At 47.0% G+C, this 22,230-nt stretch overlaps 1 protein-coding gene across 5 annotated transcripts in view; it reads left to right on the forward strand.

Annotated features, from left to right (window-relative positions):
* Positions 1 to 21,717, forward strand: part of FARP2 (FERM, ARH/RhoGEF and pleckstrin domain protein 2) — a 71,156-nt gene extending 49,439 nt beyond the window's left edge. The window contains exons 14-27 of one of the 5 annotated variants that reach the window (XM_018083131.1): positions 322 to 500; positions 5,486 to 5,575; positions 6,812 to 6,945; positions 7,759 to 7,840; positions 8,671 to 8,908; positions 9,753 to 9,883; positions 10,659 to 10,727; positions 11,117 to 11,206; positions 11,861 to 11,943; positions 14,094 to 14,212; positions 14,997 to 15,160; positions 17,831 to 17,938; positions 18,733 to 18,884; positions 20,032 to 21,717. In XM_018083131.1, coding sequence (XP_017938620.1) covers positions 322 to 500; positions 5,486 to 5,575; positions 6,812 to 6,945; positions 7,759 to 7,840; positions 8,671 to 8,908; positions 9,753 to 9,883; positions 10,659 to 10,727; positions 11,117 to 11,206; positions 11,861 to 11,943; positions 14,094 to 14,212; positions 14,997 to 15,160; positions 17,831 to 17,938; positions 18,733 to 18,884; positions 20,032 to 20,122 — 1,730 coding nt within the window. In that variant the 3' untranslated portion in view covers positions 20,123 to 21,717. Of the gene's footprint in view, positions 1 to 321; positions 501 to 5,485; positions 5,576 to 6,811; positions 6,946 to 7,758; positions 7,841 to 8,670; positions 8,909 to 9,752; positions 9,884 to 10,658; positions 10,728 to 11,116; positions 11,207 to 11,860; positions 11,944 to 14,093; positions 14,213 to 14,996; positions 15,161 to 17,089; positions 17,230 to 17,830; positions 17,939 to 18,732; positions 18,885 to 20,031 lie in introns of those variants that run through there. The other 4 variants (XM_018083132.1, XM_018083133.1, XM_018083134.1 and 1 more) reach the window with 4 other exon arrangements.
* The last annotated feature ends 513 nt before the right edge of the window (positions 21,718 to 22,230 follow it).

Here is a 22,230-nt window from a genome sequence, read left to right on the forward strand (position 1 = left end):
GAACCGTGTTGCTGCTCAACAGCACTTTTTCCTTGACCCCAAGCAATTTATCCTTCCCTTAACTGCAGTTGTAGCAGTGTCCGTCCTTACTGCGCTGCCATGTAACCCGTGGGATTCAGGGAACACTTCCTTTGCTTTGAGATATACACTGAAGTCTTTGGATCTATATGCCTTTTTGCTCTTTTTCTTTTGCCTTTTTTAAAATAATATGAGATTGCAATTCTGGTTTGCTGTAACAGTGAGTAATCACCTTAGCTGCGCTATCTTTGAAATAATTTTCTCTCTTTTTCCACTCCATTTTCTTGTTCTCTTCCCACCCAGGCCTCCCCGTGGACCATCCCGAGCTCTCCTCCCTTGTGCTGAAGAGTCCCCTGGGCTTGACCCCGGCCTTTCAGGTGAACTTGAACACAGCTGCCCAGGGGTCATCCCCTCTGCTGAGTCCTGTCCTCAGCGACGCTGGCGGGGCCAGGGTAGAAGAGGATGATGAAATGAAACGGAAGGTAAGATCATGATGTAGCTGGGCACTGATGGTGTCAGGTGAGGAGCTGTGCTGGACACTGATGGTGTCAGGTGAGGAGCTGTGCTTGCTGGGCACTGAATGCTGATGGTGTTTTATTTTGTGGTGGAACAGATGGGTTTGGTGACTGTGTTAAAAACTCCACTGCTGAAGGTTTGGTCGGATGTCTCTCACAGTTGTGGCAGGAGTCCCCACTGCCCTCCTGGCATCTTCTTGTGTCCTCTTGGCATCGCCACTGGGACCCTCTCCCTCTCTTTTAGCAGGGAACTGTGCTCAGAATCCACCTTTTGTACCCCAGAATGGAAATGAGTTCAGGTTGGACATTAGGGAAAGGTTCTTCACCCAGAGGGTGGTTGGTCCCTGGAGCAGGTTGCCCAGGGAGGTAGTCAGGGCACCAAGCCTGCCTGAAATCAAGGAGCATCTGGACGATGCTCTTAGTCACACGGTTTATTTTCAGGTGGATCCTCAAGGAGCAGGGAGTTGGACACAATGTTCCTTAGGGAGCCTTATTTGTTAATGTGTAAGGTGTGTCCTTCCTAGGTTCCTTCCTTCCCATGCAGTCTTGTCATGGTCTCATTGGTCCATCTCACCATATGTTGGTCCTCCAGGCTGTGCTTCCTGATCATAACAGGACCTTTAGAGGCATCCTGAGATGTGCCTCTTGAGCTGTGAAGGACCTGAGCTTAGCCTCAGCTGTCACAACAAGCAGGTGTCACAGTGAATTCTCTCACACCCAGTCTTCCATGGCTTGGTCAGCAGGGCTGGCTGTGTTGTTGAAGCTCTCCTCTCCATGGCTGACCCTCTTGTCCAGAAAGAGGTGGACAGTGCTCTGCCTTTGTGGAAGTTTGAGGCTTACTTTCTGGAAAGAAGGAGGCAAAAGTGCTCCTGACTTTTGCAGGTTTCGGTGACTCTCAAAGCAGGAACAACTCTGAGTCTTCAGGACATGCTTATGTCTAGGTACTGCTCTGTGCATGGGCTGCTTTCCTCTCTGCCCACCTGTAAGCACTGGTTGCTTTAACTGAGGGCTCCCCACATGATGTGGGGTTTTCCTCACCCCCATGTAGAGCTCAGGATTTGCTGTGTTTCCTCCAGTAGGATAGAGAAGTCTGCCTAACAGTAAAGTTCCATGACCATTTTGCTGGAAGCCTCTTTGCTCCCCTTGCCTTGCTGGCTAGCAGGGAGGTTTGTTGACTCTCTTGTACTTGAGAAGAATCCAGGACCTTCCATTACAGTGCAAGGAAGGCTCCACTGTCCAGACTCAGTTCTGTATGGAGTCGGTGGCCACACTGGGATCTACAGTTTTCTGTGCAGCCTCAAAGAAGAAACCACCTTGTGTGCTCTTTGCTCCTGCTCTTCTCTTCTGCTTGCCCCATCCAGCATCCTGGTTGTCCTACCTCTGTCAGGAGCAGGATCCTCAGGGAAGAAGGTCATGGGTCCCTACTCTATGGTGTCTTCACCACATCCTTGGGCACTTCCAGGCACTCCTTTCCTGGAGACCCCAGATAACTGACTCAGATTGTGTGATGCTATTGAGAAACACCTGTGGAGTGGACGTGGTGTGAATAAGTGTTTGCCAGAGAGAGGAAGGTTTGACCCATAACTGGGAGCTGAACTGGAGAAAACTCACCCAGCTGGCAGCTTCCCTGTCTCATTCAGACTTTTTGAGGTGGAGTTTACAGCTTTGGCAGATTGCTCTACCTTTACTTTCTTTACTTATTTCAAGTATACTTCCTCTCATTTATCCTTGTAGCCTGGAAATAATGAGCAGTGAACGCGTTAGCTGCCTTAAGGGCTGAACCCAACCCTTTCTGCCTCTTTTTGCAAAGTCTGGTGTTTTGGCAGCTGGTGTTCTCATTCAGGCTGAAACTAATTTATAAAAGTGAGACTCCTAGAAGGGAACTTTTTTTATTCTATTGATCTTAAGCTTGATCAACTCCTGAGCCTTCCAAGGCTTCGTTGTCCATTCAGAGACATTATTTGAAGTGAAACAGACCCAGGTGGAAACAAATTGTTTAAATTGAACTAAGCTAAATTCCACAGGAGTTTTAGAGCTTTATTGTACAAGAAAAATGTAATCTTAAAATATCTCTCTGAATAGAGCTCTAATTTGAAGGTGATGCTGCTGTAATTCCACCTGGTTAATCAGGGTGTGTTCTGCAGACTCTCCAGCTCTTGCAATGTGTGCTCTCTGCTCTGTGCTGCCATGATGCTGCTGTACTGAAACACTGAGAAAGATGAGGTTTTTTTCTTACATTTTAAATCACTGTGGTTTTCTTTCATCTTACTGGTAGATTTCTTCGCATTCCTTTTCTAATAGAGGTTGATTGTAACAACCCACTTGAAAAGGACATGGAAACTGAGCTTTTTTTGGGAGTTCCCCCCACCTAGAGTTATTTTTAACACTGCTGAAGCCTGGTCTTTGAAGTGAAAAGTTAAACATTTTCATGTGCATGGAATTATTATTTATTATTTATTTATTTGTTTATTTCCAGACTTGTTAGTTTTGTGACATTGTCATCTGGGTACAAGGCAGGCAGGAAAGGCTTTCTTAGTCTTGTAATCCTTTTATTTTGGCCTTTTTAAGTTCACAGTAGAGCTCTTCACTCCCCACAAGCTTTTAACTCCCCACTTCTTGCTGCATGTGGTGAGTCTTTGAAGGTTTTCAGGTTGGATTGTGTGTACATGCTATGGTGAAACACCAGTTTTTCCAAGTGGGGGTATTTGCCTTGATGCCTGCTATGGTTGTAAAAACATTTTCTTTGGACTCTGGAAGGAGGCTGCCTTCTCAGAGAGTTTTTGTGTTCGTTTTTTTGAGGCATGAGCTGATTTTCTTTCCTCTTGCAGTGCCTGACCAGTACTGAAGGTGTTTGGCAGGGCCCCTGTGCACTGTGACAGCCGCTCCACTTCTTGGTGCTTCTGGTGCAGGTTCTGCCCAGCAGCTGCTGCCAGCACTCAGCACAGGGGAGGCACTTAGGACTGGTGCAAGACAGAAAAAAAGCAAATTAAGGGCACTAAATTTCAGCAGGGAGCAATTTGGAAAGAGCAGGAGCTTCTGAGAGTAAATGATGATGCATTGGCAGGAGGGAGAAAGGAAGAGAAGAAGCCTGGGAAAAGAAAAACATCTTCTGTGCCCCAAGTTTGCACAAAGTTAGCTGGAGAATGAAGTGAAAACCTGTAGAAATGCTCAAAGGTGATGAAAAAGGTGATCCATGCAGGCTATGAGAAGTGCCAGGTTATGACCATGGTGTGTTTTTAGTTTTTAAAAAAGTTCCCCCCTGTTTCCTGTCGCTACCTCCCCTTGTAAAAAGTCACGCTCCCACATTTTCATGTGTCTTCATGCTCTGTAAGGGTGTAAGCACTTCCTCTGTAAGGAAGTGCTATAGGATGCTGTACAGAGTCCAGGAGGAGGTGTACACAGAGCTGTGTTACACAGAAACATGCCTGCTACTCTCCTGTCATGTAAGAAACTGCTGAAGCTGGTAAGTGAAAGGAAAAAGCCGTATCATCTTGAGCTCCAGGGAGGCTGTAAAAACGATGCTTTTTCTTTTGAGAAGAGGCTGTTTGAGAAGGATGCCCACTGAGCTTCAACAGCATATGACACCACAGTCAGGTAAATAGCCCAAGAACAAAAGAGCAATACCTGAAGCCAAGATTAGGTAGGACTTTGCCTGACACTGTGTACCTGAGACAGGTAGGTTAAAGTTGAGAGAATGGCTATGGAACGAGTAGAAGTACGTTGAAGTATGTCCTCTGGTTCCTCCAGGGTGGGGGCTGATGTGTGGGACTACAGTAACTAGCATAAAATAACCTGAAAAGAGGCTAGACATTGTCTCAAAATGAATTATTTGGGGATACATACATCCAGGAATTCTGTGTGGTTAAGGTTGATTCAATAGAGAGGTTACCAGGAGAACATCTCCTCCATGAGCAACGTTGAGCTGGAGCATTAGGAAGCTCAGTAGCTGTGCTGACAGCACTGGAGGCATCTGAAAGCAACTCTAAAAAGAGAATTTTTAATTAACTCGGCACATACAAGGAGACAGAAGAAATCATTTTCAAAGCTGTGTTGCTCTCAGTAGGGGCAGACATGGGGGAGACCAAATTTTGACATAACTCAGTGAGTTTGCTGTGACTGATTTTGACCAGGCATAGGTTTGGCACAAAACTGTGCCACAGCATGGTGAGCTAAGGAGCCAAAACAGTGTTTTAGCTGGAAATGGGATTAGACCCTTAATATAATGTGATTTTTAGTAATATATGTTTTCAGGTTAACTCTGATTTTGGGTTGTTGCAGCTGCAGAACTGCAGTATTACCATTTCATTCCTTTATGCTTCCATGTCCATTCTGTCTTCTCTGTAAATAGCAGCCCTGGAGCAACCATACAGTCAACAACTGCTGCCCTTTGATTTTGCTGTTTTCTTAGCTAATTAATATGATCTTCAAAGGACTTGAGTAAAAACTGCAAGTGGAAATAGAATAGTTTTGGAAAAGGACTGTGTTGCAAATCTGCTGTGCTGTGTTTGGTTAGAGAAGTGTTTAAAACCTAGGAACCTTGGAATAACTGTTTCCATATTTTTGTAAAGTGCTCCCTTGATTTGAAATGGAAGTTCATATAATGGAAGTGTTCAAAGCTGGGTTGGATGGGGCTTGGAGCAACTGGTCTAGTGGAAGGTGTCCCTGCCCATGGCAGGGGGTGGAATGAAATGGGTTTTAAGGTCCCTTCCAACCCAAACCATCTTGTGATTCTCTGACAATTGACATATAACCTTAATTTTTAATAATCTTGAAATATAAAAAATACTGTAAAGTCATTGTTTGGGAATGTGATACTGAATACAGAGATGCCCTGTTAGCAATGGGCTGCTCCATTTGCACACAGCAAGAGGGATGTAAGGTTTGGGCTCAAGCTCAGTAATAACCAGAGCATGTGTATTTTACTGTCTGTTGATGGCTGTGTATCCTTCCAGCGCTACCCCTCCGACAAGGCCTACTTCATAGCAAAGGAGATTCTGGCCACAGAACGGACCTATTTAAAGGACCTGGAAGTTATCACAGTGGTAAGGGGGTTTGACTTTCTTTAATGATTTTTTTTTGCTTTTCTTAGCACATTCGTGCCCAGTTGTTAGTTTGGAAAAACTTGGAGTTTCTTCCTAACATGTAGCATAGTTCATTAGCCAAGTAGCTGTCCCCTTTCTTGTTCCATAGCTCCTCCTGGGGGAGAGTAGATACCTTCTCTGGACTTTTGTCTTTAGCTCCAGCAGCTCCATCCTGTGCCATCCTGATAACTTAGACAAACTTTTGCTCTGAAAGCTGTGAACAGAGACAGCCTAAAAGTGTTTTGCATTCAGTTTTGGTGATAGCTGCCAGCTCTGCTTGTAACCTGACCATCAGTTCAGTGGTTTTCCTTGGGAAGTTTTTGTCCTTGTGCCTTTGGATCTGAGAGCAGATGGCAGTTGCAAAGGGCATCAAGGACCTATATGGGGGTTTGAGGAGTTTTGTCTTGTTTTCTTGTTTCTTTTTCTTCCACTTCCTTTTACCCAGACTAGACAAGTGGGTCCTGGCTTGGAGGACAGCGTGAGTTTTCAGCTTTGTTTCTGAAAGAGCATTTTGTTCGTGAGCTCCATGTTTGAGCACTGTGACTGTCACATTTCTATAAGCTGTTGTTTTAATTTCATCAAAGAAAAGCTCGAGTCCCTTAATGCCATGCATCTTCAGCTGAGGTGTTCTCTGCATCTTCAGCGAGCACCATCTCACTCCAATTCCTCCTACAGGCTTCCCAGCACTTCTAAAAGATGGGGGAACACCTGGCACCTCAGAGGATTTTTGTAATGTCCCCACCCCTGCCAGAAAGCGGGGAACCGAAACGATAAAGTGCAGAGTGTGACCTGCAACGAGATGTCTCCAACTGCTGAGTAACTTGCACAGGGCTCCAAGGTGTATGGGAGCAGTTGTGTCTGCATGGAAGTGACAGCAGTGGTGTGAGAGCAGCTGGGGCAGCCACTGGGTAACTGACTGTCACTCAGCTGTCACCAACCATCCCATCATCGCATTCAGAAACACGCTCATGCCCAGAGCCAGCCATAAATGTCTCATCTCCCTAATGTTTGGCAAGGAAACAAATCCCATCTTTTCATTTTTCACAAATTACGACTTCCCTAAATATTTCTCCTTCCTTCCTGCTGTTTCCCTGTGCATACTTTCTCCTCCCCCATCGCTGCAGGAGCAGGAATTTCTGTTCTAACGACGAACTCCTGGAATAGAGAAATTGATGGGAATTTCTGATTTTCTGGCAGTGGTTCCGCAGCGCGGTCATCAAGGAGAATGCCATGCCAGAGGGCCTGATGACACTGCTCTTCTCCAACATAGACCCCATCTATGAGTTCCATCGAGGCTTTCTGAAAGAGATTGAACAAAGGCTCTCACTCTGGTAAGCGAACAGGGGGACCTTTTTCTACATCCTCATGTGAAAACCGGACTTAAACGCTCTTTGACCTGGTATTTCTGCATCAATACAATCAAGGAGAAGTATTTACTAAATTGTAGTTATAAAAAAAGCACTAAATGCATTGTGCAAAGCCCATTTTTCAAGCTCTGCCTTGTGTATAATATCCTGTAGTCGTGTGAATTGTGCATCAGACCAAGGGTTTTGTAAAAGAAAAGACCCTTAAGATTGTCAAGTCCAATTGTTAATATAACCTGGTAGTGTCTCTCAAGCCTTAGAAAAGAGAAGGAACACAGGGTCAAAAAAGGTTTTTTTCCACACCTTCCAGTCAATGAAACTCCAGCTGAAAATCTAGGAAACATTTTTTGTAATTAAGATGAGAGTTCAGTTCTTGCAGCACCGTTTATTTCACAGAGCATGTTTTTAGTCTCTTAACCTTTCTCCTGACTTGACATATTATATGTTATCATATAATTACCATTCAAAAGGAGTATGAACAAAAATAAATTCAGGTGTGATCATGTTATGACATCTGTTCAGAGGTCTGAGAGGTTAAACTCCCAAACAGACTTTCACACAAACTCATTTCTAGTCCTTTCTCAGTTTTCCAAGCACAGCTTCGTGTTTGTTATTTCATACAGCTTCCATATTTAATGTACCAATCTGAACAGTGAAATGGGAATCTCAAGTGGCTAAAGATTATGTCTTGAATTGCAGAGGTAGATGGAGGGAAGAAATATAAATTTCTTGATCCCCCGTTCATGTTCCCTTCTTGTTTCCTCCCTGTGTGTGTCCCAGGGAAGGCAGAAGCAATGCTCACGTGAAAGGAGATTACCAGCGCATCGGAGATGTCATGCTCAGGAATATGCGCATCCTGAAGGTAAATACAGGATTCAAGAGATGAAATTTCGGGATTATGGAGTCTTTGTTTTGTCAAGGATCACAGAATCACAGGATGGTTTAGTTTGGAATGGACCTTAAAGCTCATCCAGTCCCACCCCCTGCCATGGGCAGGGACACCTTCCACCAGCCCAGGTTGCTCCAAGCCCTGTCCAGCCTGGCCTTGGACACTTGCAGGGATGGGGCAGCCACAGCTTCTCTGGGCAACCTGTGCCAGGGCCTCACCACCCTCACAGGAAGAAATTCTTCCCTAAATCCAATCTAACCCTGCTCTATTTCAGTCAGCATTGAAGTAACTTGCAAACAATTATTGTTGATAGCAATTTAAAAAGAAAACAAAATAATTGCATGAAGGCTTTGTATCACTGTTTTTTATTTGGCCACTTACATTTACCTTGAGAAAAGGTGTTTCTCTGTTGCTTATTCAGCAGAAAAGGAAGAAAAATTGTTTCTTTAGCTCCCCTGTTGAGACCCTGGTTCATAAGGTTATTTAATTCAAAAGTATATGTATTTTTTAAAGACAGAGCTTCTGAAATGAAGTCACCTTTATTCAGTGCAGAGTGCCTCTGTGGAACAGTTACACTTGTGCTGTAGTAGTGGAGTAATTATTCCATTAAAACCAGTGGCTTGAATGGGAGTGCAGGAGTGTGGGACTGCTATTTCGACTACCAGCATTTGGTATTCCCAGCAGGCACAGGCACAGTGCCATACAGACCTATTTTGATCCTTACTGGGAGCTGTCTGCCACTTTCTTGAATAATGGAAGACTGTTTTCCTTTGATCTGAGTAATTCTTTGTCTGATTCCACAGGAGTTCACCAGTTACCTGCAGAAGCACGACGAGGTCCTGACAGAACTGGAGAAAGCAACTAAGCGCCTCAAGAAGCTGGAGATGGTTTATAAGGAGTTTGAGCTGCAGAAGGTTTGCTACCTGCCCCTCAACACCTTTCTGCTCAAACCCATCCAGAGACTGATGCACTACAAGCTGATTCTGGGTAGGCTGTGCAAGCACTACACGGCGGAGCACCGGGACTTTGCCGACTGCCGGAGTGAGTGAGCCCCAGCTGTGTGCCTGCTGGCAGACACCCCTTCCATGGACATCCAAAATTCTGCCTGTGCCCTGGGGAGACAAGAATTGTAGAATCACAGAATCGTGGAATGGTTTGGGTTGGAAGGGACATTAGAGCTCATCTCATTGCACTCTGCTGCCACGGGCGGGGGGGCACCTTCCACTGGACAGGGGTGCTCAGAGCGCCCTGTCCAACCTGGCCTCGAACACTTATGTTCAATTATGTCCACAAATTCAGTGTGAACGCTTTTGGTCTGGCATTCCAGGAAGTGGTTTTCTCATGGTAATCTTAAGGGACCCCAAGGTCTCAACCAAAGCTGAAAATTAGTCCTTTTCTTGTCTCCCTTTTTAGCAGGGGAAAAAAGCAGTTTTTTAGGAACTTTGTCATTTAGAAGTAAAAATGTGACAAATAAGTGCTTGTTTTGTAGTATCAAAAATGTACATATTAAATTCCATTCGTGACAAAGTAATCTTTGGCAGAAATAGTTGGCTTTAATTTTTTACTTTACTTTTGGCTACATGGTAAATACTTTTTTATATGAGCAATATCTGAGATACACAATGAACTCCAGAAGCATAGGAAGTGCTATGAAGTTGCTTGTTAGTCTCTACTTACCCGCTGGGCAGCTCCAAAATACCCTTTAAGAAGTTGGCAGTTGGACTGGGTGATCATTGTAGGTCCCTTCCAACTAAACTATTCTGTTCCAAAGCTGGCTATGAATTTCAGATATGAATTTCAGATTCAGTTTTCCAGGGGTGGGTGAAATGGGTGGCCTGGGTCTCTCTGCTCTGCTCCCATCCCCTGGGTGCTGTTTTCCGCACAGACGCGCTGAAGGAAGTCACAGAGATGACATCGCAGCTGCAGAACAGCCTTATCCGCCTGGAAAACTTCCAGAAGCTGACAGAGCTGCAGCATGACCTGATTGGGATAGACAATCTCACAGCACCTGGCAGGGTAGGTGCCTCTGCTTCATTTTTAGAGCCTTTGTTGGTTTTATTGCCAAGGAAGTGCCTTTGAACCATGGATTTGCCATTGCTGCCCCTCTGGTTTATGGGATGAGTGTAAGGTCTTTGTGTAACTGTCTCACAGTGAATCCCATGGATGATGGGACCATCACCTTGGTGATGTCCTGAGGAATAGATCAGAAATGCTTCTGCTGAGACTCTGGCTGCAGTTCTGTGTTTCCAGTACAGACACTGGTTACACTGGGTACCGTGCTCTCTGTTTCAGCGAGAACTGGTGTGTCACACTGGATAGGAAATCCACTCCCAGCTCTGCTGGTGCAGCCTGTGGGAACGTAGGGATGGTTGAGCCATGGCACTGGGCTGAACTGGTGTCTCTGTTTTACAGGAATTCGTGCAGCTCCTGCCTGGTTTTTTGTTTCTTTGTTTTTGATAGATGTGTTGGGCATAAGTACAGGAGCATCGCATGTGTTTGGGGATGCTATGGCAGTCACTGCGATGGGATGTAAGTGTGATAGGTGAACTGCTGGTGTCCAACAGGAATTCTGCTTCTTTCCTTCCTCTTCCTTCACTGATTTAAATGCTGGTTGCAGCAAGGAGCTGATTCATGCCACAAAAAAGGAGGAAAAGTGTCATCTGGCCTTTAACAAATCTGTTAGGGATCATTGCTGGGCACCAATCAACATCTGTGTACTCTGGGATGAAAACAAAATTCTCTTTAGTTGGGAAAGATCAAGCTTTGTCTAACTTTCTCTTTTCTGCTGCAGGAGTTTATTCGGGAAGGTTGCTTGTACAAGCTCACTAAGAAGGGCTTACAGCAGCGGATGTTCTTCCTGGTGGGTGTTGCTTCTGGCTTTCATAAACCCAAAGTCTTCAACATAAAGTTGTTGGGAAAGTGTGTTTTCATGTGCTTGTGTCAAAAATCAGCACTTGAGACTGAAAGCTCACTCTGAGAGATGTTTAGAGAGCATGACTGTGGCACTACTGTCTGGTCAACTTGGTTCCTTAATGGCACAGAGTTTTAACAGAATTTTAAAATTTAATTGCCTCTCTTGTAAATAAGCAAGAGTGGTTTTAAGGAAAGTCAGCCAAACTGACCGAGAAATGGCATTTTTCATGCATCTACAGTGGACTTTAAACAACAGATTTTTAAGGAGATGTCAAAAAATCCTTGTCCCTGCCTGCTGCTTTCAGAACACTGATTGTCCTCTTCTTGCCTTTCCAGTTCTCAGACATGTTACTGTACACAAGCAAAGGGGTCACAGGGACAAATCAGTTCAAAATCCACGGACACCTCTCTCTGCATGGCATGTTGGTAAGTGGTTCCAGGTTGCATCACAGGGTTAAGGAAATGGCTTTGCCTGGGGTAGGCTGAGGAATTTCTTCAGGGCACAAGGACCAAAGCCACAAACTGCTCCCAGGTAGGTCTCAACAGCAATTGGACCTTCAGATGTGTCAAACAGAGCCTTGTCTGCAGGTGATGAGCCTGTTCCTTCCACATTAGCAGAACAGCTGGAGCACACCCTCTTGTCAGTTCATTTTCACACTGCTCTGAGGGGCTGATCTGCAAATAGGGATTTATTTATCCTGGTGTTTTGCCCCCCCTGCACACACCTAGGCATATAACCAGCCCTTCTGCCTCCCCATCCCCTGTTCTCATGGGATTGTTCTTTCTGTCTTTGGTTTGCAGCTGATAGTGCTCGACCCTCCGGTAAGTAATGAGTCAGATCTGCTCTGACCACTTTCCCTGCCCTACTGGATGTGGTGTTGTGCTCCTGCAGTAGAACCACACAATAGATTTTAATGTAGAGCCAAAGTAAACTTGGGAGTAGGTGGTTTTCCTCAAAAAGTAGCTGTTCTGCACTTCCTGCAACCGGGTTTGACTCCACTCCCAGCCAGCAAAGGAGGACAGCTTTGGTGTTTATTGGTTACTGAGCAGTGAGGAGAAAAATATTTTCTTTTTCTGCAGGTGGAGGAGAGTGAGAATGAATGGGCCGTCCCACACTGCTTCACCATCTATTCTGCACAGAAAACCATAGTGGTGGCAGCCAGGTAACCCTGGTTTTCCTCAATTGCCTGGGGCTTTGAGGGATTCCTTCTCCAGAAAGTTACTGCTTGACTGATGCACTGCTAGGGGGGTGTTTCCTGCACCCTCTGGACTTCAAAATAAGCTCAGGACTCTCCACAACTCCTTTTTTCAGTGTTGAGTTTTGGGAAGGAGTAGTTTATCCTGGGCTGATCCCCACAGCCTGGGTAACAGGTGAGGAGGGGATTCTGCCCCTCTGCTCTCGCTCAGGTGAGACCCCCTCTGCAGTTCCAGCTCTGGGTCCCCAGCACAGCAAGGACATGGAGCTGCTGGAGCGAGTCCAGAGGAGGCACCAAGATGATCAGAGGGCTGGAGCAGCTCTGCCATGAGGAAAGGCTGGGAGAGTTGGGATTGTTCAGCCTGGAGAAGGCTTTGGGGTGACCTAATTGCAGCCTTTGAGTACATGAAGGGGGCCTGCAAGGAAGATGGAGAGAGACTCTACAAGAGCCTGGAGTGACAGGACAAGGGGGAATGGCTTCCCACTGACAGAGGGCAGGGTTAGATTGGACATAGGGGTGGTGAGGCCCTGGCACAAGTTGCCCAGAGAAGCTGTGGCTGCCCCATCCCTGGAAGTGTCCAAGGCCAGGTTGGACGGGGCTTGGAGCAGCCTGGGATAGTGGGAGGTGTCCCTGCTCGTGGCAGGGGGGGGAATGAGATGAGCTTTAAGGTCTGTTCCAACCCAAACCATTCTGTGATTCCATCTCACCCAAAATACAAACAGCAGCAATAACATTGCCATTGTGTTGGTTTACTTGTGAGTTGCCAGTGTCATCCTTCAAACCACTGCAGGAGACAAAATGAAATCCAACCATACACATATTTTAGAGACCCAAAAGAATTAAACTCCAGAACATGCAAATTCCTGTAAGGAGGGGAGAGTTCTTGCATGATCTGATGGAGGAAGCTGGAAAGGGATAGGAAAAATTAAAGGCTGACTTGGAGATTAAAACAATCCCTTTTCAGTCTAACTGAACTTATCCTTGGGCAGTGAGTTTGGTGCCTTTTCATTGCTTTCTATCTGAATTGTACTTAGGGTATCTCCTATACCTGGTGTCTCAGGATCAGCTTTAGGAGGTTTTGTCCTTCTGCAGGTCTGCTGAAAAGGCAGATGGAGTTGGGAATGCTAAGGATGCAGGGTGGGAGCACTAAATCTCAACCTTAGATCACAGGGTTTTTACTGCTTGATGACCTGTTCTTGAAAAATAACCACTACAGAATTTCACAGATCAGGTGTGTAGTGGCACAGGAACCAATACTTCTGGTATGCAGATGTGGGTTTTTTTAGTTCCAGCCTAACAACTGAAAGTGTCCTTTTCTTTTTAAAGATCAACCATTTCTCAGCAGCTGCAAATCATAGGGTGCTTGAAAGATTCTTAAATTTGGAAAAATAAAGATAATTTTTACATTGCCATAACTTTGAAATAGCTCAAAGTTTACCTGTGAGAAATAAAAATTGCTGCTGGGCTTAGACCATGGGTGAAATTTTCAGTCTAAATAAAAAGCTTTCGGAAAAAAAGAGATGGTTACCAAAAAAAAAAAAAAAAGAAATGTGGCTTTGTCTAAAGGCAAACCTGCTGTTGCATATCCATGGATACAGAGACACACTGAGGAGCTGTGAATCTCTCATCCTGTAATGGAACCTGTGAGGGGTGAAGGAAGCCTCCTCTTCCTGCACCCTGGGTTTTAGTCGTGTGAGATGTCAGATCCCTTTAGAAGATGGGATGTCTTTCAGGTTGCCTTTTATCCTTCAAAAAAAATAATTGCTCATACTCCTCCATCTTCAAAATGTTTGATTCCTCTTCTGAGCCCAGGAGCTCCAGAGGGGATATTCTGCACCCCACTAGCTGTCTGTTCATTCTCTTTGCTGTAAAGTCCAAGTGTTTAATGGTTATTTTAGTCTTATTTCAAGGCTTGAGTATAGAGGTGAAGGCTGTGTGAGGTCAGTTTCCTCTCTGCAAAGCTCCTGCTTTGGAGGAATTCTAATTTTGTTTGGATTTATCTAATGGAAAGGGACTGCCCCTTGTTTTGGGCGGTGACCCGTGCCTCCCTTCAGCACACGGGCGCTGAGTCACAGCTCTGGGCTGGTGGATCCCCATGCCCACTGCTTCTCTTGCAGTACCCGCCTGGAGATGGGGAAGTGGATGGAAGACCTAAACGTGGCAATTGAAATGGCCAAGAAATCTACTGAGAAATCCGAGATGCTTCTGGAAAACTCTGTGTGCAACCGCTCCAACAGTAAGTGATGTTTCCTGCCTCCTTGAGAAGCAGCAGTTGTCTTGTCCTTTTCACCTTTCCTGTTGCAAATTTGATGACATAAATTAAGTATTTTTATAATTCATATACGGTAATGGAGAGTTAATGGGGTTTTGGTTTTAATCAAGAGAAATATGCTTGCCTTCCTAGACTGGTGTTCAAAGTAGCTTTAAATGCAGCAGAGATCCTCCCATTGCAGAATTGTTTTATAAGGTCCTTATTCATCTCTTGCACAGATTTTTCTCAATTTAACTATACAGTGATTTTTTTCTGTCCAAACGGTGGTGTCTTTGGAGGTCAGCTTTTATAGCCCAATATTCCTGTGCCTGTCTGGTGGTGTTATGGCTGTGCTGAAACATGGAGTATCCCTTCTTGGAGCACTCTGTGCTGTTCCTCCCGACTCAAGAGGAAGTGTGGTCATTTTTGTTTGTTTAACACAGCACTGAGTCAAACCATTCTGTGATTTTATTCTAGTGGAAGGTGTCCCTGCCCATGGCAGGGGGTTGGAAAGAGATGAGATTTAAGGTCCCTTCCAACTCAAACCATCCTGTGATCCTATGAATCAGCTGCCCCAGGCAGAGCTGAGTAGCAAAAGTCAGACTGATCTGCTCAGAGTGTGTGCACAGGAGCTGTGTAACCGGTTCAACTTGACATATTTAAAACTGGACCATGGCAAGAGAAAACAGCCTTTCTCAGGAATCCCAGCTTCTCTTGCTCTTTGTACTGCACAGTTTTCTTAAACCGCTGCCCAATTCTCCTCCCCCAGGATCCTCTGATGAGGTCTCTCTAGAACAGGAGTCTGAAGATGACATACACTCCTCTCGTAGCTCCTTGGACAGGCAGAGCCACCACCGTGCCAACACAACCATGCACGTGTGCTGGTACCGCAACACCAGCGTCTCCATGACTGACCACAGTGTGGCCGTCGAGGTACCGCGGGGGCGGCGCTCGCCTCACTCTGTCCCTCCTGCCTCGGCCTCCATCTCCCACTCCTCCTCAGCAGTGTTTCTGTATCCAGGGAGAGCACGGGCCATCAGATGCCACCGCATGCTTGTCCCCTCTGTGCATGTCCGTGTGTCCGTACTCGCGCTCCGCTCTCCGCGCGGCAGGGCTTTGCTTCGGCAATGGCACAAACCAGGGAAGGAAACCCAGGATATCCCAGGACTGAGTTGTTCCTTTGGGTTTTATCCTCCTTGCTGGAGGACTGACCACCCCCCCTGCACTGGGCACTGGTGAGGTGCCTCGACTCCTGGGTTCAGTTTTGGGCCCCTCATGACAAGAAAGACATTGACGGGCTGGAGCGTGTCCAGAGAAGGGCAGTGGAGCTGGGGAAGGGTCTGGAGCACAGGTGTGATGAGAAGCAGTTCAGGGAGCTGGGCAGGCTCAGCCTGGAGAAAAGGAGGCCCCGGGGGAACCTTCTCACTCTCTACAATCCCCTGACAGGAGAATGGAGCCAGGGGAAGTCAGGCTCTGCTCCCAGGGAATAAGAGACAGGACAAGAAGAAACAGCCTCAAGTTGTGCCAGGGGAGGTTTAGATTGGATATTAGGGAAACTTTCTTCACTGAAACAGTGGTTAAGCATGGAAACAGGCTGCTGAAGCAGTGGTGGAGTCACCATCCCTGGAAGTGTTCAAAAAGTGTGTGGATGTGGCACTTCACTATATGGTTTAGTGGGATTTGGTCAAAGCTTGGACTTGATGATCTTGGAGGTCTTTTCCAACCCTAATGGTTCTGTGATTCTATGAGTTACCTATCCATGATATTTCCCTTTAGAGATTGACTCTACTGTACTGAGCTCTGGTTAGCTGCTGTACTGCACCCAGAATTAAGAAGAGGGAGTTCAGTTCAGTGGGAATACACCTTCTCTGCCCTTCCCTTGCTGGCAGGACTGAACAGCCAAGTGCCTTTTCATGGCAGCATCATGTTATGCTGAGCAGAGTTGTTTATTATGTCCCTGCTGAGGTGTTCAAGAGCAGGCTGGATGGAGCTCTGAGCAGCTTGGTTTAGTGGAAGGTGTTCCTGCCCATGGCAGAGGGGTGGAACAAGATGAGTTTTAAGGTCCCTTCCAACCCAAACCATCCTGGGATCCTCTGATTCCGTGACCTGCTGGTACCTCGGATCTTGCCATTTGGTGCGGCACTGGTGGCACGTTTGGGTACTGAATCCTGAGTCCTGCAAAGATTTCCAGACAGATCAGTTCAACACTCCTTACGCTGCTTGCCACACCTCTATGGTTTCACTTCAGGCAGCAGTTTGGCAGGTAGGACACCTTCCTGGAGGCTGGCATGCTTGGAAGACTTCCAGAAGTGGGAAGGACCCTAAATGTAGTGGAGAGAAAAAGGAGGTCACTAACCAGACAAAGCAATGGGGCAGCGTGCTGTGGCACTGCTGTCTGTCCCTGCCTGCCTGCCCTGCCCCGCCCCTGAGGAACTGGTTTAATAGAAGGAGTTAAAAGTTTGGCCACTGGAGCTCCTGGGTTTTCCTGATACAGAGTGCGTGTGGGTCTGCTGAGTAAAAGAAATGCTATAGATGTGACCTGGGCTTGGGGTCCAGAAGTTGGGCACTGGAGCTGGTTTCTGTTGTGACTTCTGTTGGAGAGGACAGGCCTGCCTTTCCCTGCTGACACCTTTGGGAAAGGCACCATCTCACAGTTCTGTGCCTGGATAACAAGCCCACCCTGCTAGAGGTTCTGGGATTGACCGTGTGAGTTCTTGCACTCCCTCTTGCTTTGATCTGTTCCATGTTCTAACACCATCATTTTTTTCACAAGCCTTTTTCCTTTAACAGTCGCCTTTCTTGCATCACTTCTCTCACCCTAATGTTCTGTTTTTCTATTTCTCTCCCCCTTTCTCTGCTCAGTTTTCTGCTCTCTTGCTGTTTCTCCAGAGCTTCCTCCTCGCTATTTGCTGGGCCAGGCCCAACGGCCCAACACAATCACCCATGTTTGTTGGTACCGGAACCAGAGCCTATCCCTGTCTGATTACCTGTGCATGATCCAGGTAAAGATGCCTCTCACATTCTGCACTGGTGGGGAGGAGCCATGGGATGCCCAGAAAAATGTCCTGACTCCTAACTGCTCACTTGCTGACGTGAGGATGCTCGTCCTCAGCGGCAGAGTTGTACTATCACCGTGTAGAGACAGGATCTCCTTCTGTTTATGCCTCACAAAACGGTTCTCTGTGTGAATCTGCTCTGTGTCCTGTCTGTTTCTCAGATCACAAAACCCCTGCGCTGTCATTCCGTGGTGTAGGTTTCCTCCTCCCCCTGACTGACACCAAGGCAGTGGTGGTCCCCTCCCTGCAGCCCCTTCCACGCTGGCTTGGCTTTGCGTTGCTGCCACATGTCACTTGTCCCCAGCTCTACCACTCTCTGTTTCCTCTCCTGCCTTATTTCCCTCCTCACACAGAGTGTTCCACGGGGGTTTTCTGCACGTAAGAAAGGGTGGCTGAAGGGATGGACGCTGGTGGCTGTCACCATACCTGGGAGGCCTTTTGCACTGGGGAGCAGGTGCAGGAGCAGTTGATGCAAGGGCTGTTTACCTGCAGCAGGATGGCAACCTGTGATCTCACAGCAGTTTTCTTTTCCTTCCTTCTACGCTAGAACCAGCTCTCTGGATATTTGCTGAGGAAGTTCAAGAACAGCAATGGCTGGCAGAAACTGTGGGTTGTCTTCACCAACTTCTGTTTGTTTTTCTACAAAACGCACCAGGTGAGCAGGGGTAGGTGAGGGAATGGTGTTCAGGGTGTTGGGGGCACCTGGAGGTCCTTGCCTTTCAGCTCCAGGGGCAGCTCACTGCTCTTTGAAGCAGAGTAACGAGTGGAAGGGGAGGTAGTTCATAATAAAGCTGGTCTCTGAAAGGCTGTGGGCCCTCCTTGTGGAATTTAATCAGGATTTCCAGTTCTGGTTGTACTGACCTTCTGTGGGTCTCCTCATGCAGTGACTAAAGGAGGTGGTGGTCCTGGCAGCCTCTGGGCAGTATTGGCCCACTTCTCTCCCTGCTGGGCTTCAGCTCAGCTCAACAGGCTCCAGGGATTTTCCTGCCCCTGGTGCATTCAGCACCTGCTTGATAACAAACCGTGCTGCAGCTCAACCTTTTCATCTTATTAACCCAATAAACTGTGTTTATTAACCCAACAGCTGGGTTATTCTGGCTTCTCGCCTTCAGGGCACATTTCATTTGGGAGTGTTATTTTACCTTTTGTGTCAGATCTGTGCTTGGACTTCCACTGAAAGGGTGCAGAGAGGCAAGAGGGAGCCCAAGCAGTAGCAAGGGGCAGGGGAACAGAAGCAAATAACTCTATAAAAACAGTGAAAGGAGCCGGGGGAAGGTTTCATTATAAGCTGTCGGTGACCTTGCAAGAGAGGCAGGCTGCTCCTCTTCCTGTTATGTCCTAAACTGAAGTGCACAGGCCTTACCTGTGCTCACAAGCGTGCCTGTGTGTTGGGCTGAGCGCTGTGGCAGAGGGGCCTTGCACTGAGGGCTGGGCTTTGGGCTCTTGCAGGATGATTATCCCTTGGCCAGCCTCCCGCTGCTCGGCTACACGGTCAGCTCCCCGGTGGAGGCGGATGGGATTCAGAAGGATTATGTCTTCAAGCTTCAGTTCAAGTCCCACGTGTATTTCTTCCGGGCCGAGAGCAAATACACCTTTGAGAGGTAATTTTCTGTTTCCTCTGTCCTGGTGTATAACCTGCTGTTAACTCAGTGGTTGGTCATCCCAAGACCTCTCTTTCCTCCTAATCTGAGTGACCTTCCAGCACATTCTCAGGAATAACATTCCCTTTCTCTTCCCCAAGATGATATTTGGAGATCCCTTCTCTGCCAGAACCCTCCTGGGGGTGAGCTGAGGGTGCACCCAGACCTGTGAGCTGCACTTTGTGCCAGGAGTCTGAGGCTTCCTTGGAGCCAGGGAGGCACGTGGGAGGAAGGGCTGTGGGGTGCTCAGCCCCACCATCTCTTTGGGAGTCAGATTTCCAGGTTCTGGAAAGATACTTTTTTTTCTCTTCAATCTCTGGAAACGGGATTTATAACAAGGCTGAGAACAAGAAGTCCAGGCCTGCCTTTCACTTGGCTGCTTTCTCTGTAATTACATTTTTAAATTATTATTATTATTATTCTGTATAATTACAATTAATTGCTCTTAAGAGCTTCCACACAGGGTCCAAATTGTGTGTCAAATGCATCACATACAAAACTTTGCTGTTACATTAACTGTTGAAAACCCTTGCAGTGGGTCCTGCCCTGCAGGGTTGTATTGGTTGCTTTGGAATGTGGGTGTCACATATGTCCCCCTTCCTTGGGAGAGTGTCACACACTTGTGAGCGGCTTAGGTATCAGTTACCTGAGCTGTGAGTTGTGCTCTTTAATCCACTGGGTTCATGTAGTAATTTCAAGGGGAAAATGTCTCGTTCACAATGGGTTTGTCTGCTTTTTTCACTGTTGCTTTGCTTTCTTCCACATGAGTAAGGCTGTTACGTAATTCCTAATTTATTGTACGAAAAGCAGCAATTATTGTCAGCTTGTTGACTTTGATAAACACTGAGGGGAGAACATGGTGAGCTCTCAGGGGAGTTCTCTGGAGCTCAGAGCACTGTAGAGCTGCTATTTGGACAGGCAACCATGTTCTGCAGGGTATTTACCACATCTCAAGCTGTTCATTTAAAGAGTTAATTTCCTAAAAGACTTGTAAAAGAAAGAAAATGTCTGTTTTGGGAGTTTTGGGGAAACAGGTACAGCTCATAACCAAAGGACAAGATTATCTGGGAGCGAGTGGCTGAGCATTTCTCACGTCCTTTCTTGGCAGGTGGATGGAGGTGATCAAGAGAGCCACCAGCTCTCCAGCCAGGTCAAGCCTGCTGCTTCCCAAGGAGGAGAAGGACAGTCACACTGACTGACACAGGGCAGAGCTGGATCTCTGCTGGCAACACCAACAAAAGAGGCAGGTGGGAACAGGAGCCTCTGGAGCTGATAAAGCAAAGACTCAAGGAGGCCTGTTTCCCCCAGTGTGGAAAGTGGGAGTGAGGGGGCTGCAGACGGGGATCACATCCCTTCCCGATGGCATGGAAGAGGGTCCAGTCTGTTCCAGTTGAACCTACTTACAGAGAACCACCAGCAGCGGTGCTCCGGTGCGCACACCTCGCGAAGGGTTCTTGTTCCATCGTACCTGTACAGTAACACCTTCACCTGCCCTGAAGGCCGGTGCCACCTTGTTTTTACATTTTGACTGGATGACCAGCATATATGGGAGGAACCCAGCAGCTGCCAGTGGTGTTGTGGCTCACAGCAGTGGGTGCCAGGGCTCACTCACCTCTCCCAGCCATCACCTGCCCTGTGTGCTCGGTGTCCCTGGCTGCACAGCCCCTGTCCTGCTGCTGCCAAACGTCACCCTGCTGGCACAGCCTCTTGGGCTAATGGGGACGCACAGATGTGTCAGCTTACACACAGTTCATCACAAACAGGAACTGCAGCTCTCCTAAAACAGCTCTGCTCCTCAGGAGCTGCCACGGCAGCCCTTTCCCAGGGAAGCGGGAGAACTGGACCTCTGCTGAGCTGCCAAGGTGTCGGTGTATTGTGGGTCGGTGCAGGGGGTGCATGGTTTTTCCTCTGAACTCAATCACTATTCTCATATCACAGCTCCCGTTTCTGTCCTGTAGTAGGAACTATGTAAGGCACAGGATGGCATTCAACCTCCACTCTGGTGTGGGTGATGTTTTCAAGGCATTTAAGCACTATAGGAGAACAAGCCTCTCTGAAAGTCACCGTTGCTTATGCTTTTGTCATGCAAAGACTTCTGAAAATCCCTATTCTTGCCTTTCAATTTCGGGTGGGATCCATCTTCTGTTTCTCCTGAAGGTATAAAAGTCACTGGATTCGAGATGGAGCATTACTGTCTGTGAACTCTATTAAATCTCTGTATTAAATCTGAAAAGTTCGCAGCTTGCTCTGTTTTTGTCAATCTGTCACCTGTGGGTGCCTCCACGGAAGGACCGATACACGCCAAGTGCCACAAGATGCCGTTGGACGTGGCTTTGATGGGCTCTGGGGACTCTGCTTTATATTATTAGATAGAAAAGTGTTTGTGTACTAGCAGAAGGAACAATGCAGTGGTGCAGTGAAAGCAAATGGAAAGTGTTGCATGTTGTGAGGGTGCAGGAATGTGGAGGTCCCTGTGACAACGGGGAGGACAGAGGCCAGCACGTGCATTCTGTTGTGGTGTCAAAGATGTGGGGTGAGGACTGCAGGGAGGGGGAATCCAGAGGGATTTTTCTTGCTTGGCATTTGCATCCTCGAGGAGTGACTGCAGAACCAGCCTTTGCCACCGCTGCCACAAAGACCATTGTCCCATCTAAGTTAAATGTACTTAATTTATTAGCATCTTCATTTATTATTTTTTTTAATTACCTGTTGTAGGTGTATTCATGTGGATTGATTAGATGTTATACTGTGGCTGAATATGACTGTTCAAAGTAAATAGCATCTTGGTATAAAACTCTCTCAGCCTCTTATTCCTGAGCCCACCATCCCATATTCAAGTTACTCACTAGTTTTCCAAGACTGGTTCTTGGCTCACCCTGCACCAAGTGCTGCTCCATCCAGAGTCATGTGCTGAGGTGGGACTCCCCGAAACGGGTGCTTCTGGAAGGACAGCAGGCAGCAAAAATTGCTTCTTTGGTTGGGAATACTGAGCTCAAATGTGTCCACGTTTAAAGAGCAGGAGCTCAGGCTAGAAAAGCCAAAAACTTTGCTATTCCTGGCAAAACTGCAGACCCCTCACCTCGGTGAGCTTTCAGCGAGGTAAGGATTTCAGTGGCATGTCAATGCTGTGATAGATTTTACTTTTCCAGAACTCTGTGGGAGTATTTTTTTGTCTTTGCTACAAGCATGAGCAGTGTCCTTAACAGGACCATTAGGCAAGAACAGATTACAGCAGGTCCTTACTTAGTGGTTTCTTGCTCACATGGTGTACGTAAAGGGGAGATGCACTTGGGACCGCATGGCTTAG

This window comes from Manacus vitellinus, unplaced genomic scaffold (genome assembly GCF_001715985.3).
Source record: "Manacus vitellinus isolate BGI_N305 unplaced genomic scaffold, ASM171598v3 scaffold_60_pilon, whole genome shotgun sequence".
NCBI lineage: Eukaryota > Metazoa > Chordata > Aves > Passeriformes > Pipridae > Manacus > Manacus vitellinus.